The following is a 17480-nucleotide window of genomic DNA, read 5'->3' as shown; positions in this document are numbered from 1 at the left end:
AGAGGCGTGAGGCTGCTTGGACCATATTGAGATCGCTTGCCTCTGCCTGTACCTCCAATACTACCTCAACTTGTACCGCTATGCACCATAGCTGAGGCAGCTCTCTTCCGTGATTGCTGAGGCGGCGAAGACGGCTGACGTGGCTGAGTTGGAGGAGGAGGAGTGGCCTGAAGCTGTGCCGGACTTGGAGGAGGAGTGGCCTGAAGTTGTGCCAGACTTGGAGGAGGAGTGGACGTCTGACGCTGTCTCGGACTTGGAGGAGGAGTGGCCTGACACTTTGCCGGACTTGGAGGAGGAGGAGTGGCCTCACGCGTTGGTGGACTTGGAGGAGCGGGAGTCTGCTGACTCGGTGGCGGACTTCGACGAGGAGTCGGGTGACACAGTGTCGGTGGCCTTCGAAAGACGATGCAATCCTTTCTCCATAGGATGATACGATGTATGGCCTCTCCCAATGTGGGCTCGTCGTCACCTCTAGGAATGTCAAGCTGTAGCCCGGAATATGGGTCCACTACCTCATCAACCAAGACACGAGCATAGCCCGCTGGAATCGAGTTGCAATGGAAGGTTGCCTCGAGGGGATTTGTAAAAGCAACAACGTCCACCACCTTTATGGATATGTTCTTCATTTTGAAGTGTAGCTCGCAGTTAGTGTTCTCCATGATGTCATCCATGGGGTATCTATCCAGCATTGCGTCGCCCGGGGCGGAACCCACGCTGCTTCTCGGCATGGATGGGGCGGTGCTATCCAATGCTGGATCATCCGCTAGCTGCTGCAGCTGCTGAGACCCCCTTTGCTGGCTAAGTGAGTCGATCTGCGCCTGCTGCCACTGGAATTTGACTGCCAAGTCCGCGTGCGCTGATTCTAGGCCTTGAAGGCGTTCATAGTCCAGCTTCCTCTACTCCTCCTCCATCTCCCTCTTCTTCTCCTCCACAATCTTCTTTCTCGCATGGGTTCTGTAGTCGGCGTTCCAGTCGAAAACCCCTCATACCACGGAATAGCGCCCTTGCCTCGTGTTCTTCCCGGGTGTTCAGGATTTCCCAGGGCACGCGTAAGCTCGTCGTTCTCTCTGTTGGGCTGGAACACCCCCGATCGAGCCTCTTCTATTGCAACAAGTAGCTTATCTTCGGCTCCGTTCAGACATGCCTTCTTCGAAACTTTGCCTGTCTTCGGGTCCAACCCCCCCCATGCGCATAGAACCAAGTCCCGCACGTGGGGGGCCAGCTCCTAGTAACTGGAGTGACACCTGCATCCTCCATCTCTTTCTCAGACTTATCCCACTTAGGCATTGCCACCGCGTAGCCACCTGGCCCCAGCTTATGGAACCTATCCTTTTTTTGGCATTTTTCTTGTTTATTCTCGACCGTTCCTTAGCTAATTCCGAATCCTTGAATTTCATGAAATCATCCCAATGAGCACTTTGCTTCTCTAGTGTACCCTTGAATACTGGAGTCTTCCTTCCTCCCTTGATGTACTTGTCCCATACATGATTCTTGTGGTTGTTGAATGCAACCGCCATCTTCCTAAGAGTAGCGTCCTTGACTTTCTCCACATCTACATCTGTGAAATGATCTGGTAGGGTGAAATGTTCCATGAGAGTTTCCCAAAGCAGACCTTTTTGTCTGTCGTCGACAAAAGTAACATCTGGACGTGGCTTTGTTGGCTCTCTCCATGCTTGAAGGGAGATCGGGAGTTGGTCCTTCACAAGAACTCCGCACTGACGAATGAACTTATCCGCAATCTTCTTAGGCGCTAATGGCTCTCCATTAGGTTTGATGGCCTCGATATTGTACTTTACGCCCTCCTTCAACTTTTTGTTCGGGCCTCGTTTCCTGTTGCCTGAAGATTTGCTCGATCCGGATGGCTGAAAGAAGAAAGATCGATTCGTTAATATATCTTCAAGTCATTTAAAACATGTGATGATCATCAGATGCCTGCTTATATAAATATATATACCTCGCCGGTCTTTGTTGTTTCAAGATCAACATTTTCTTCGTCAACATCATAATCATAGTTCATGACTTCATCAATTCGGTCGTCGCGATCGAATATCATATCACCCTCCCCGGTGTTGTTTAGAAATTCGGAGCCGTCATAATCTTCTTCATTCTGATCATCATCTGGCCCGCAAGGATGGCGTATGATATCGAACAGGGTCTCTTCTCCCTCTCTGCCGGTATTGTCTGCCATAGCTTTTATTTAACTAATCCAAAAGAAATATAAAACAATTTAGTATTCAAATTACAATGCATGGATGCAATCAATTAATAAGGAAAAACTGAATCAATCATAGTACATAATAAGCATAATCGAATATAATCTCGAATAATAGATATAATCACGAATACATCATCTTGAATAATATATATAATCTCGAATAAATCATCTCGAATATTATATATCGAATACATCACTAGCTAGCTAGCTATCTAGCAGCTAATAAAGATCGAATACTAAAGAGTAATCTAGGCCACTCGCGGTTCCTGAGGCGCGGGCGATGGACAACCAAAGTGAAGGAACCATCACTGGATCATAGCTCGGGTGATCTCCCCAAAGAACCTGCCAGGTATTGGAGAACCTAACGTCCATAGCAGCCATGTAGCGATGGACGTGCTCGTCCTCCTCCCTGACATGGCGATGTACCGCCTCCAGCGGGGCCGGCTCCCTCCGCACCGAAAGTGGCCCACGCGAACGCCACCAAAGGAGATGAGGGTCGACGACGGGACCCGGGGCCGGGTTCCTCACCAAGCGTCGCGCCCCTGAAGGTAGCACCTCCTAGTGCCAGCCCGGCGGAGCCCAGTCCCGGACATGGGTCCTCTGAAGCAGGACGTCGTCGCGAACGGGTCGACGGCGAGGATGCGGGCCGGGCATCGTCGACAACAAATACTATATGCAAATGTAACACCAATTATGCTATCATTGCATATGTCAAAATTCTATATGCTATTTCATACTAATTAAGCATCTAACACTAAAAACAGAAAAAACAACTTCTATCAATCCATTAAAAAACAGAAAAACAACATTATATAAAAAAGTTCCATACTAGTTAAACACTAATTATATCCATCTAACATGCATTCATACATATATACTAGTGAAAAAATAATAATCTAAAAAATCTAAACTAATTAAACATACAAAATACGTATATACTAATCAACTTAAGGAAATGTGTGTGTGTGTGTGTGTGTTCATCATGCTTGTGTGTGTGTATGGGCTCGGGGAGGGGCGGCGCCCATGGTGGCCGCCGGGGGCAAGGGAGAGGGGTTAGAGGGGGAGAGCTCACAGCGGGGCGACGGTGACGGTGAGGCGACGGCCGGGGGCGGCGACGCGGGGATGGCGCGACGGGGACGGGCCCGGGGCGGCGACAGGGACGGGGGCGGCGACGGGGATGAGGGCGGCGACGGGGACGGGGGCGGCGACGGCGTCGATTGATCGGGGCGGGCGGTGCTTCAATGGGGAAACAGAGGAAGAAACAGAGGGAGAATGAAATTTTTCGAAGTGATGTATATATAGAAGGCACCTTTAGTACCGGTTGGAGCCACCAACCGGTACTAAAGGCCTGTTTTGGCCAGGCCAAGCGGCGGGAAGGGCAGGCCTTTAGTACCGGGTGGTGGCTCCAACCGGTACTAAAGACCCCCCCTTTAGTACCGGTTGATGCCACGACCCGGTATTAAAGGGGGTGCGCTGCCAGGCGAGGGGCGCAGAAGTTTAGTCCCACCTCGCTAGCCGAAGGGCGCTCGCACCTGCTTATAAGCCCCGCCGCCGCCGCTGTCTCGAGCTCCTCTCTAAAGCAGGCCTTCTGGGCCTACCTCTGCTACTCTGCCCTATGGGGCCTATTGGGCTTGCGGGCCTGCATCCTGGCCCAACAACAGGTTGGGTTTCTAGTCATATGCAGGCCGCTGTGGCCTGGTAGGTGGGCTTTTTTTCATTTAGTTTTTTCTTTTCTGCTTTATTTATTTTGTTTTATTTATTTTTAGTTGTTTTTTGCTGTATTTAGAGTTTCTTTGTGAATATTTTTGATAGTTTTTAGAAACTTTCAGTTATTGCCGGTAGTTTTTAAATTTGAATAGTTTAAATTTTGAATTATTTGAAATTTGTGTGAATCACTAGTTTGTGAATAACTTAACTTTAAAAATATATTTTTCAGTTATTCTTTTTTATTATGTTTAATATTAATGTGTTTTATCATTATATTCAATTTGGTAATGCTTAGGTTATTTAAAAAATGAAATGCCTTTTTAACTGAAAAAATCAGTAAAGGCATGAAAGAATTTGTTTGCACATAAAATTTCTTCGCGTTTCAAATGCCAAAACACATAACTACCCTAACTATTATAGAGATTCCCTCCTGGGTGTGAAACACAGAAGAAAGTGATGATAGTGAAGCCGATCACATCCCAGATCTTTGGGTATGAAACTTTTCAACCGTGGTATTATAGGAGCATACCACATCACCTTGGCAGGAATCTTCTTCCTGGGGCGCTCGCCCTCGACATCACCAGGGTCATCGCGGCTGATCTTATAGCGCAATGCACCGCATACCGGGCAAGCATTCAAATCCTCGTACTCACCGCGGTAGAGGATGCAATCGTTAGGGCATGCATGTATCTTCTGCACCTCTAACCCTAGAGGGCAGTCAGCCTTCTTTGCTTCGTACGTACTCTTGGGCAATTCGTTGTCCTTTGGAAGCATATTCTTTATCATTACCAGCAACTTTCCAAATTCCTTGTCAGATACACCATTCTCTGCCTTCCATTGCAGCAATTCCAGTGTGGTGCCCAGCTTTTTCTTGTCACCTACACAATTCGGGTACAACAAATTTTTGTGATCCTCTAACATGCGCTGCACCTTCTTCTTCTCCAAATCACTTGCGCAGTTTCTCTTTGCATCAGCAATGGCCCGACCTAGATCATCAACGGGCTCATCTGATGCCTCTTCTTCAGCTTCTTCCCGTATTGCCGGCTCAGCTTCTTCCCGCATTACCGGCTCAGCTTCTTCCCCCATTGTTGTATCATCGTATTCAGGGAACCCATGGCTAGGATAGATGTCGTCGTCCTCTTCTTCTTCATTGTCTTCCATCATAACCCCTCTTTCTCCGTACTTGGTCTAAACATTATAGTGGGGCACGAAACCGGACTCAAACAGGTGGACGTGAATGGTTCTTGACGTAGAGTAATTGTGACCATTCTTATAGCCAGCACATGGACAAGGCATAAAACCATCCGCCCACTTGTTTGCCTCAGCCGCAAGCAGAAAAGTATGCACACCATTAATGAACTCGGGAGAGCATCGGTCATCGTACATCCATTGCCGGCTCATCTTCAATACACAGCATCGAAAACACCAAATTAATACAATACATAAAGTTCATACAACACTTAAATGCAACAAACAAATAACTCTCTAGCTAAAAAATTAAATGCAACAACAAATGCGATCAAGATCGCAACTAAGGTAACAATTGATCCAACATCATAATGATACCAAGCCTCACTATGAATGGCATATTTTCCAATCTTTCTAATCTTCAAGCGCATTTTCTCCATCTTAATCTTGTGATCATCGACGACATCGACAACATGCAACTCCAATTCCATCTTCTCCCCCTCAATTCTTTTCAATTTTTGTTTCAAATCCTTGTTTTCTCTTTCAACTAAATTTAACCTCTCGACAATAGGGTCGGTTGGAATTTCCGGTTCAACTACCTCCTACATACAAATATCTATGTCAGCTTGATGGGATAATTTGTCATAAACACGAAATGCAAAAATAGTTTTAAAAGAGAATATACCACATCCGAATCATAACAAGGACGAGGGCCGACGGGGACGGATATCAAAACCATGACACTATGTATAACAAACAATGTACGGGTAAGATAATTATACAAGTAACTATATGTCAAAATCACACAAACATCAATTTTTTATATAAAATTTCATGAACAAGAGGCTCACCACAAGGTGGTGTCGGCGACGGGACGGTGCGGGCGATCGACGGTGGTTACGACGGAGATTTAGAAGGCACTAAGTAAACCACACCTACATATGCAAACTAAGTGTTATTTTGACCTCAATTTGCATATAAATCAAATACTACCACATATAATTCCTCCCAAATTACTAAAATCCACAATTAATCACTATATAAACCAATGCAAGAGCTAATCTAGCAATGAGAGATGAAAGGACAAAGTTGTTAACCTTTGTGATCATTTGAATGGATGGTGGCCTGCAAATCTTGATAAATTTTGGGCAAAATTTGTGATGAACTCGAGAGGAAGAAGGGAAGAACAGAGGAGAGGGAGAGGGGAAAGGGGGAAGAATAGAGTGCGGGTGGACGAATGGTTTATATAGGACGACCTTTAGTACCGGTTCGTGCCACGAACCGGTACTAAAGGTGCTGGAGGGGCCCCACTCTGACAACATCCTGCCACCACTTTCTTTAGTACCGGTTCGTGGCACGAACCGGTGCTAAAGGTTCGCCATGAACCGGTACTAAAGAGCTCCTCCCGCCTAGCCGTTGGAACCGGCACTAATGGACACATTAGTGCCGGTTCTGTTACAAACCGGGACTAATGTGTCGCACATTTGACCCTTTTTCTACTAGTGGTGGGTGATGCGCCTGAGCTTGTTGAGGTTGTGGGGATGCGGCTGAGCTCGTGTTTAGGCTATGTATTAGGTGAAACATCATATAAGCTATGATGTGTCTAGGTCTCATATACTACATATAAAAAAAATACGAAAATGAGACCAGCTAATTAAGCATGCACATGTATATGTCAATATACAAGGCAAAATCATTCGTGTTTCCAACAAAATGAGTCCAGCTATTGAAACTGCTGGGACATGCAAATAAATACATTAAGTGCAACCAAACACATTGAGCCAAACATTGGTAAACGATATGAACTCGTCAGGATGTAAAATTCAAGATAGAGTTAGAAAAATATACTCTATAAAAAATGCATACAATTTTGGGGTCATTAATTTTGGCAACCAAGGAAAACAACTAAAGATAAATGCGGCCACATGTTGACAATTCAATTAAACTGGATAGGAAAAAAATACATGTTGGCGATTTAATTAAACTGGATAGGAAAAAACCATGACGGAAACCGCTCGCTCTTCCACGACAGCGATGGCATCGACTCACGCAACAAGGTGGTGAACGCCTTGTCTCTAATGCTGTACACGCCAGAGTCACCGAGAGGTGCCTCCGGCTGCTTCCACTGGTAGAGTTTGTTGAGGAAGTAGATACAGTCTCCCTGAACTCCATTGCCGGCGGGCAAAGACTTGGAGCACGGCCTGCTAACAAAGAGCGCCTGGTCTTCTAGGCTGCCGTCCAATTTCTTCCACCGGCGTTCGTTCAGGTCGGCTTCCCAGACCTCGAACCGGAAAGTTCTTCTACCGTCCGCATCCGGAGAGGAGGGCATCCTCATCCATGGGCGGCGGAGCCATCGCTTCACCATCAGCAGCTTGCCACCAGACTCGACCAGATACATCTCGACTAAGGGAAAACCGTGTTGGAAATCTTGGTGGTGGTGGTTTTGCCATGGGTGCTTTATCATGAGTTCGGTGCTGTACTTGAGTTTGAATCCTTTTTGGTGTCCATTGCTGAGGTCAAGGGTCTCGAGGACATGGCCCCTGGAGAGGGCGTAGATTTTCCCTTGAAACAGGGCGATGTCGACGGCGTCGTGACGCAGCGCCCCCAGGAGGAACGAGTTGCTCTCGCCGGCCGGTCGGCAAGTGGACACGATGACATCGCGTCCGATCAGGACGGCGACGACGATGGGCTCGTCGTCCGACGCCGAGGAGGACACCACCACCTTCCGTATAGCTTTCATGGGGGCCTCGGTTTGGTCCTGCTGGGAGCGGAAGATGCGCCTGAGCTCGTTGCGGGGCATGCGCCTGAGGTCGTTGAGGGGATGCGGCTGAGCTCGTTCCGCAGTCGACGATGCCGGACGTTGTAGGTCCGCAGGAGACCGGCTAGCTCGGGTAGATCGGTCCTGGCGCCAGAGAGAGCGTTCAAGAGGGAGCAGCTGCCGTCGCGCTGGTGCACGAGGAACAGCATGTTCTCGCCCGCGCTGTAGCGCCAGCAGTCGTCGGGGAGACGCAGGCGGTGGTGCGGGTGCGGCGCGCTGTCATTGGCCAGCTCGAAGAGCGTGCCGTTGCCGAACACGACCCAGGGAAGCCGCGGTGGGAGCTTGCTGGCGGCGGAGCGCCATGGCCTGCAGACGGCGCCTGCTCGGATGCGGTCTGCGAGGGACGCGAGGCAGCGGAGGACCAGGAGCAGGAGATCATCTGGCAGGTACGCCCAAACTGACTGGCCCTGGTCTTTCGCCATCAGGAAAACCTGGCTTGGTTGATGATTCTGGTAAGAAAATAAAGCGTCCGTGGTTATATGAAGCCTTCTTTTAAACGCCCGGTCGGCCCAGCCATCCGATTTGGTGAATTGTGGCCGTCCGATGCACTTCGTCTTCCTCGCCCCTCGAGCGTACGTAGGATTCCTTCCCCCTCCAACTGGTCAGTAAATTAACCTTGTTCTATAAAAGTACAACACCTATATTCTATTCTTGTGGTCAGCATACAACCTTCCTATCCCGAGGCATTCTGCTTGTACCTTAGAGCATCTACAAGTGGACTTTATAACTCCGACCCCTCAAACGACCGTCCTGAAATCATGTCGTTAACATTCATGTATCTTATATCCGGTCCCTCGTATCCATATTAGCATGCAACATAGAAAAAAAGAACATAAATAATCACACAAACGTAGAATCGAACAGGGTAATGCACATTCAGATCACCAGAAGATCACCAACGGATGTCCAAAAGATCGTCAAAGTTCACATAATTCACATAAACGACGAACAAATTTAAACTACATTACTAAAAATTAGAAACCGAGGACGGAGATGGCGGAGATTCACCACTTCATCGCCGGTCCTTTGCCCTTCCGATCGCCGGCGCAGCTATAGGTGTCGGCAGCTGGTGGCGGGTCATCCGAGTCGTCGTCGGAGGAGCCGTTCGAATCGTCGGAGTCGGAGTTGGAGAGGATGACGAGCCCTTTTAACCGCCGGACCTCCGTGTCCTGCTGTCGCTTTAGCTTCGCGAGCCGAGCCGCCTCCGCCACTGCCTCCGCCGCCTCGCGCTCGGATTGCTCAATGGCAATCTGGAGCGCCTTGGCTTTTTTCTGGTGGAGCCGCCGCGCGTCCGTCTCCGCGGTCGTAAGCGACCGGCGGTAGACCCATTCGAGAAGCCACGTGGCGTCCCCGTCGGGCTCCGCCTGCATCCCTTGGCGGCGGCGCATGGACTGCTCCGCCTCCCTCTTCTCCCTTTCCTACTGCCGCTCGCGGCGGGCGACGCGCACCTCTGATTCCGGCGTGTGCGTCCGGGTTGGCGGGGCGGGCATAAGCACCCACCACTGCCCACGTGGGGGAGCAGCAGCCGGCGGGGGCAAGGGACAACATAGGGGAGGCACGGATCGCGCTGCCGCCTATCAAGCAGCGCCCGGGCCGGGAGAGGCTAGCGCAGGCGTCTGAGCTGCGCCGATGGGAAAGCTGCGGCTGCGGCAAGGCTGCAGATCCGGAGCGGCCCCCAGTCTCCACCTTGGACCGCTCCAAGGCGATGCGGAGGGCAAGCTCATGATGCGTCTCCAACGTCTCCATATTTTTTGATTGTTCCATGCTATTATATTATCCATCTAGAATGTTTTACATGCTATTTTATATGATTTTTGGGGCTAACCTATTAACCTAGACCCCAGTCCTAGTTTCTATTTTTTTCCTTGTTTTTGAGTATCGCAGAAAAGGAATATCAAGCGGAGTCCAATTGGCCTGAAAATTTACGGAGATCATTTTTGAACCAGAAGAAGCCCATGGAGCATCGGAGATAGACCAGAAGAGTCCCGAGGCCACCACGAGGGTGGGGGGGGGGGGCGCCCCACCCCCTGCCTCGTGGCCGCCTCGTGGACCCCCCTGACTTGTTCCTGACGCCAACACCTCTTATATATCCCCAAACTTCCAGAAAATAACCTAGATCGGGAGTTCCGCCGCCGCAAGCCTCCGTAGCCACTGAAAACCAATCTAGACCCGTTCTGGCACCCTGCCAGAGGGGGGAATCCATCACCGGTGGCCATCTTCATCATCCCGACGCTCCCCCATGACGAGGAGGGAGTAGTTCACCCTCGAGGCTGAGGGTATGTACCAGTAGCTATGTGTTTGATCTCTCTCTCTCTCTCTCTCGTGCTCTTGATTCGGCACGATCTTGATGTATCGCGAGCTTTGCTATTATAGTTGGATCTTATGATGTTTCTCCCCCTCTACTCTCTTGTAATGGATTGAGTTTTCCCTTTGAAGTTATCTTATTGGATTGAGTCTTTAAGGATTTGAGAACACTTGATGTATGTCTTGCATGTGCTTATCTGTGGTGACAATGAGATATTGACGTGATCCACTTGATGTATGTTTTGGTGATCAACTTGCGAGTTCCGTGACCTTGTGAACTTATGCATAGGGGTTGGCACACGTTTTCGTCTTGACTCTCCGGTAGAAACTTTGGGTCACTCTTTGAAGTTCTTTGTGTTGGTTGAATAGATGAATCTGAGATTGTGTGATGCTTATCGTATAATCATACCCACGGATACTTGAGGTGACATTGGAGTATCTAGGTGACATTAGAGTTTTTGTTGATTTGTGTCTTAAGGTTATTCTAGTACGAACTCTAAGAGAGATTGAACGGAAAGAATAGCTTTGTGTTATTTTACTACGGACTCTTGAATAGATCGATCAGAAAGGATAACTTTGAAGTGGTTTCGTACCCTACAATAATCTCTTCGTTTGTTCTCTGCTATTAGTGACTTTGGAGTGACTCTTTGTTGCATGTTGAGGAATTGTTATATGATCCAATTATGTTATTATTGTTGAGAGAACTTGCACTAGTGAAAGTATGAATCCTAGGCCTTGTTTCAATGCATTGCAATACCGTTTTCGCTCACTTTTTATCGTTAGTTACCTTGCCTTTTTATACTTTCAGATTACAAAAACCTATATCTACCATCCATATTGCACTTGTATCACCATCTCTTCGCCGAACTAGTGCACCTATACAATTTACCATTGTATTGGTGTGTTGGCGACACAAGAGACTCTTTATTATTTGGTTGCAGGGTTGTTTGAGAGAGACCATCTTCATCTTACGCGTCCCACGGATTGATAAACCTTAGGTCATCCTCTCAAGGGAAATTTGCTACTGTTCTACAAACCTCTGCAGTTGGAGGCCCAACAACGTCTACAAGATGAGGGTTGTGTAGTAGACATCAAGCTCTTTTCTGGCGCCGTTGCCGGGGAGGCGAGTGCTTGAAGTCATATCTTTATATCTTGCAATCGAATCTTTTTGTTTCTTGTTTTATCACTAGTTTAGTCTATAAAAAAACTACAAAAAAATGGAATTGAGGCTGCCTCATATTCTTCATGTTTTTAATATCTTTCATGGAAATAAGGATTCCGATAATTGTGCCAAAGTGTTAGAAGAAGAATGCATTAAAATGTTTGGCACTAAATCTTTGGATGATGAGCATGAGTGCAATGTTGTTAGTATGAATTCTTTGAATATCCATCATGCTAATGATATGCAAAGCCACAAGCTTGGGGATGCTATGTTTAATGAAGATGATATTTTTAGTCCCTCAAGTTTTGATGAGAAAATTTATTATGATGATAGCATGCCTCCTATTTATGATGATTATATTGATGGAAGTGGGTTTGGAAGAGTGTCAACTTTAGGAAGTAATGATCCCACTATTCTGGAGGATGTTGAATCTTATTGTGATAATTATATAAGTGGATTTGGAGAGGTCATGACTTTCTTCAGTAATGATTCCACTATCTTGGAAGAGGTTTCAATTGATTATGATGAGAACAAAGTTGCTACTTATGATGATTATTTTGATGATACTTGTGTTATAAAAAGTAGTGATGATTATATTTACATAACTTGTCATGATTATGATTACCCTTTTCCTAAATGTTACTCTTTTAATGTGGAAACAATTTATAGTATTCGAGTTTCTTATGATACTCCCACTATTCCGAATGAGAAGAATTTCGCTTATGTGGAGAGTAATAAAAAATCTATGCTTGTGGCTCATGAAAAGAATGTTTTATGTGATGGTTATATTGTTGAATTCATTTATGATGCTACTTAAAATTATTATGAGGGAGGAATATATGCTTGTAGGAATTGCAATAATATCAAGTTTCCTCTCTATGTGCTTAGAGTTTTAAAGTTATGCTTGTTTTGCCTTCCTATGCTAGTTGATTATTGTTCCCATAAGTTATGCGCTCACAAAATCCCTATGCATAGAAAGTGGGTTAGACTTAAATGTGCTAGTCATATTCTTCATGATGCTCTCTTTATGTTTCAATTCTTATCTTCTATGTGAGCATCATTGAAATCATCATGCCTAGCTTGAAGGCATTAAAGAGAGGTGCTTTTTGGGAGACAACCCAATATTTATACCTACTATTTTTGTGTGTCCACATGATTAAGCTACTGTAGTAACCATGTTTTATAGCTTTTGTTTCAATAAAGTGCCAAGTAGAACCTTTGGAAAGATTTGGGTGAAAGTTAATGTGATCTTGCTGTAAAAAATAGAAAGTTTGCGCTCATGAAAATAATTTTCATTTTTTTACCAGAGAGAGATAAAATACCAATTCCAACTTAAGTAGATCGATATACAAATTATTTAGGTCTTCCTAATTTTTCAGAATTTTTGAAGTTACAGAAGTATTCGAAACCTCCAAATTGCTACAGATTGTTCTGTTTTTGACAGATTCTGTTTTCTATATGTTGTTTGCTTATTTTGATGAATCTATGAGTAGTATTGGAGGGTATGAACCATAGAGAAGTTGGAATACAGTAGATATTACACCAATATGAATTTAGAATGTGTTCACAACAGTACCTAAGTGGCGATTTATTTTCTTATACTAACGGAGCTCATGAGATTTTCTGTTAAGTTTTATGTTGTGAAGTTTTCAAGTTTTTGGGTAAATATTTGATGGATTTTGGAACAAGGAGTAGAAAGAGCCTAATCTTGGGGATGCCCAAGGGGTAAAATTCAAGGACAACCAAAAGCCTAAGCTTAGGGATGCCTCGGAAGGCATCCCCTCTTTCGTCGTCGTCTATCGATAACTTTGCTTGAGGCAATATTTTTATTCACCACATGATATGTGTTTTGTTTGGAGCGTTTCTACCTCTTGAGCATGTGTTGGTTTTCCCTTGAAAAGGAAAGGGTGATGCAGAAAAGTAGCGTAAGTATTTCCCTCAGTTTTTGAGAACCAAGGTATCAATCCAGTAGGAGACTACACACAAGTCGCGTAGTACCTGCACAAACAAATAAGAACCTTGCAACCAACACGATAAAGGGGTTGTCAATCCCTTCACGTCCACTTGCAAAAGTGAGATCTGATAAAGATAATAAGATAAATATTTTTGGTATTTTTGTTGTATAGATTGAAAAGTAAAGATTGCAAAATAAATAGTAAACTAGAATTGTAGATCGGAAACTTATATGATGTAAAGTAGACCCGGGGGCCATAGGTTTCACCAGTGGCTTCTCTCAAGATAGCATGTATTACGGTGGGTGAACAAATTACTACCGAGCAATTGATAGAAAAGCACATCGTATGGGAATATCAAGGCATGATCATAAACATAGGCATCACGTCCATGTCAAGTAGACCGAAACGATTCTGCATCTACTACTATTACTCCACACATCGACCGCTATCCGGCATGCTTCTAGAGTATTAAGTTCATAAGAACAGAGTAACGCATTAGGCAAGATGACATGATGTAGAGGGATAAACTCAAGAAATATGACATAAACCCCATCTTTATATCCTCGATGGCAACAATACAATACGTGTCGGTTCCCTTTCTGTCACTGGGATCGAGCACCTCAAGACTGAACCCAAAGCTAAGCACTTCTCCCATTGCAAGAAAGATCAAACTAGTAGGCCAAACCAAACTGATATTTCGAAGAGACTCGCAAAGATATCAAATCATGCATATAAGAATTCAGAGAAGAATCAAATATTGTTCATAGATAATCTTGATCATGAACCCACAATTCACCGGATCTCGGCAAACACACCGCAAAAAGTATTAGATCGAATAGATCTCCAAGAACATCGAGGAGAACTTTGTATTGAGATCCAAAGAGATAAAAGAAGCCATCTAGCTAATAACTATGGACCCGAAGGTCTGTGGTAAACTACTCACACATCATTGGAGAGGCTATGGTGTTGATGTAGAAGCCCTCCGTTATCGAATCCCCCTCTGGCAGATCGCTGGAGAAGGCCCCAAGATGGGATCTCACGGGTACAAAAGGTTGCGGCGGTAGAAAAGTGGTTTCGTGGCTCTCCTGGATGTTTTCAGGGTATAAAAGTATATATAGGTGAAAGAAGTAGGTTGGTGGAGCTCCATGGGGCCCACGAGGGTGGGGGGCCCGCCTACCCCCCTGGGCGCGCCGCTCTACCTCGTGGCCGCCTCGTTGCTTTCTTGACCTCCACTCAAAGTGTCCTGGATTGTGTTTGTTCCAAAAAAGATCCTCGCGAAGGTTTCGTTCCGTTTGGATTCCGTTTGATATTCCTTTTCCGCGGAACACTGAAATAGACAAAAAACAACAATTTGCATTGGGCCTTCAGTTAATAGGTTAGTCCCAAAAATAATATAAAAGTGCATAATAAAGCCCATTAAACATCCAAAACAGATAATATAATAGCATGGAACAATAAAAAATTATAGATACGTTCGAGACGTATCAAGCATCCCCAAGCTTAATTTCTGCTCGTCCTCGAATAGGTAAATGATAAAAACAGAATTTTTGATGTAGAATGCTACCTAACATAATTTTCAATGTAATTCTATTTATTTCGGCATGAATGTTTAGATCCAAAAGATTCTAGACAGAAGTTTAATATTGACATAAAAATAATAATACTTACGTCTTATCCAAATAACATAGCCAAAGAAAGCTTATCCCTACAAAATCATATAGTTTGGCCATGCTTCATTTTCGTCACATAAAATGCTGCCATCATGCACAACCCCGATGACAAGCCAAGCAATTGTTTCATACTTAGCCTTTTCAAACTCTTTCAACTTTCACGCAATATATGAGCGCGAGCCATGGACATAGCACTATGGTTGGAATAGAATATGATGATGGAGGTTGTGTGAGATGACAAAAAGGGAGAAAGTCTCACATTGACGCGGCTAATCAACGGGCTATGGAGATGCCCATCAATTGATGTCAATGCAAGGAGTAGGGATTGCCATGCAACGGATGCACTAGAGCTATAAATATATGAAAGCTCAACAAAAGAAACTAAGTGGGTGTGCATCCAAATTGCTTGCTCACGAAGACCTAGGGCATTTTGAGGAAGCCCATCATTGGACTATACAAGCCAAGTTCTATAATGAAAACATCCCACTAGTATATGAAAGTGACAAAATAGGAGACTCTATATCATGAAGATCATGGTGCTACTTTGAAGCACAAGTGTGGGAAAAGGATAGTAACATTGCCCCTTCTCTCTTTTTCTCTCATTTTTTTATTTGGGCCTTTTTTATGGCCTCTTTTTATTTTATTTTATTTTTCGTCCGGAATCTCATCCCGACTTGTGGGGGAATCATAGTCTCCATCATCCTTTCCTCACATGGGACAATGCTCTAATAATGAAAATCATCACACTTTTATTTACTTACAACTCAAGAATTACAAGTCAATACTTAGAACAAAATATGACTATGTGAATGCCTCCGACGGTGTACCGGGACGTGCAATGAATCAAGAGTGACATATATGAAAGAATTATGAAGGTGGTGTTGCCACAAATACGATGTCAACTACATGATCATGCAAAGCAATATGACAATTATGGAGCGTGTCATAATAAACGGAACGGTGGAAAGTTGCATGGCAATATATCTTGGAATGGCTATGGAAATGCCATAATAGGTAGGTATGATGGCTATTTTGAGGAAGATATAAGGAGGCTTATGTGTGATAGAGCGTATCATATCACGGGGTTTGGATGCATCAGTGAAGTTTGCACCAACTCTCGAGGTGAGAAAGGGCAATGCACGGGTACCGAAGAGGCTAGCAATGATGGAAGGGTGAGAGTGCGTACAATCCATGGACTCAACATTAGTCATGAAGAACTCACATACTTATTGCAAAAATCTACAAGTCATCAAAACCAAGCACTACACCCATGCTCCTAGGGGGATAGATTGGTAGGAAAAGACCATCGCTCATCCCCGACCGCCACTCATAAGGAAGGCAATCAAAGAACACCTCATGCTTCAAATTTGTCACACAACGTTTACCATGCGTGCATGCTACGGGACTTGCCAACTTCAACACAAGTATTTATCAATTACACAATTACTCAACTAGCACGACTCTAATATTACCATCTTTATATCTCAAAACAACTATCAAGTATGAAACTTCTCATAGTATTTAATGCACTCTATATGAAAGTTTTTATTATACCCATCCTGGATGCCTATCATATTAGGACTAATTTTATAGCCAAAGCAAATTACCATGCTGCTCTAAAAGACTCTCAAAATAATTTAAGTGAAGCATGAGAGATCAATAATTTCTATAAAATAAAAACCACCACCGTGCTCTAAAAAGATATAAGTGAAGCACTAGAGCAAAATTTATCTAGCTCAAAAGATATAAGTGAAGCACATAGAGTATTCTAATAAATTCTGATTCATGTGTGTCTCTCCAAAAGGTGTGTACAGCAAGGATGATTGTGGTAAACTAAAAAGCAAAGACTCAAATCATAAAAGACGCTCCAAGCAAAACACATATCATGTGGTGAATAAAAATATAGCCTCAAGTAAAGTTACCGATAGATGAAGACGAAAGAGGGGATGCCTTCCGGGGCATCCCCAAGCTTAGGCTTTTGGTTGTCCTTGGATTTTACCTTGGGGTGCCTTGGGCATCCCCAAGATTAGGCTCTTGCCACTCCTTGTTCCAAAATCCATCAGATCTTTACCTAAAAACTTGAAAACTTCACAACACAAAACTCAACAAAAAATCTCATGAGCTCCGTTAGTATAAGAAAACAAATCAACACCTTAAGGTACTGTAATGAGCTCATTCTTTATTTGTATTGGTGTTAAACCTACTTTATTCCAACTTATCTATGGTTCATACCCCCCCCCCCCCCCCCGATACTAGCCATAGATTCATCAAAATAAGCAAACACCACACGAAAAACAGAATCTGTCAAAAACAGAACAGTCTGTAGTAATCTGTAGGTTCCGAATACTTATGTAACTCCAAAAATCCTGAGAAATTAGGAAGTCCTAACTAATTTGTACATTGATCTACTGCAGTTGGAATTGGTATTTTATCGCCCTCTGGTAAAAAATGAAAAGTATTC

General features: G+C 44.6%; 1 protein-coding gene across 1 annotated transcript; it reads right to left on the bottom strand.

Annotated features, from left to right (window-relative positions):
• Window positions 1-7085: 7085 nt before the first annotated feature.
• Window positions 7086-7850, bottom strand: LOC147957949 (uncharacterized). The gene has a single exon (XM_087531897.1). It carries the CDS (start codon window positions 7848-7850, stop codon window positions 7086-7088), a length of 765 nt encoding a protein of 254 aa, XP_087388023.1.
• Between the last annotated feature and the right edge of the window lie 9630 nt (window positions 7851-17480).

This window comes from Triticum urartu, chromosome 7A, assembly GCF_056163025.1.
Source record: "Triticum urartu cultivar PI428250 chromosome 7A, HENAU_Tu73, whole genome shotgun sequence".
Lineage (NCBI taxonomy): Eukaryota > Viridiplantae > Streptophyta > Magnoliopsida > Poales > Poaceae > Triticum > Triticum urartu.
This window is presented reverse-complemented; position numbering and strand designations above follow the sequence as displayed.

What these genes read in the sequence shown, in the direction of transcription:
- LOC147957949 (XM_087531897.1), bottom strand. Translation starts at nt 7,850, where the DNA reads ATGAAAGCTATACGGAAGGTGGTGGTGTCCTCCTCGGCGTCGGACGAC.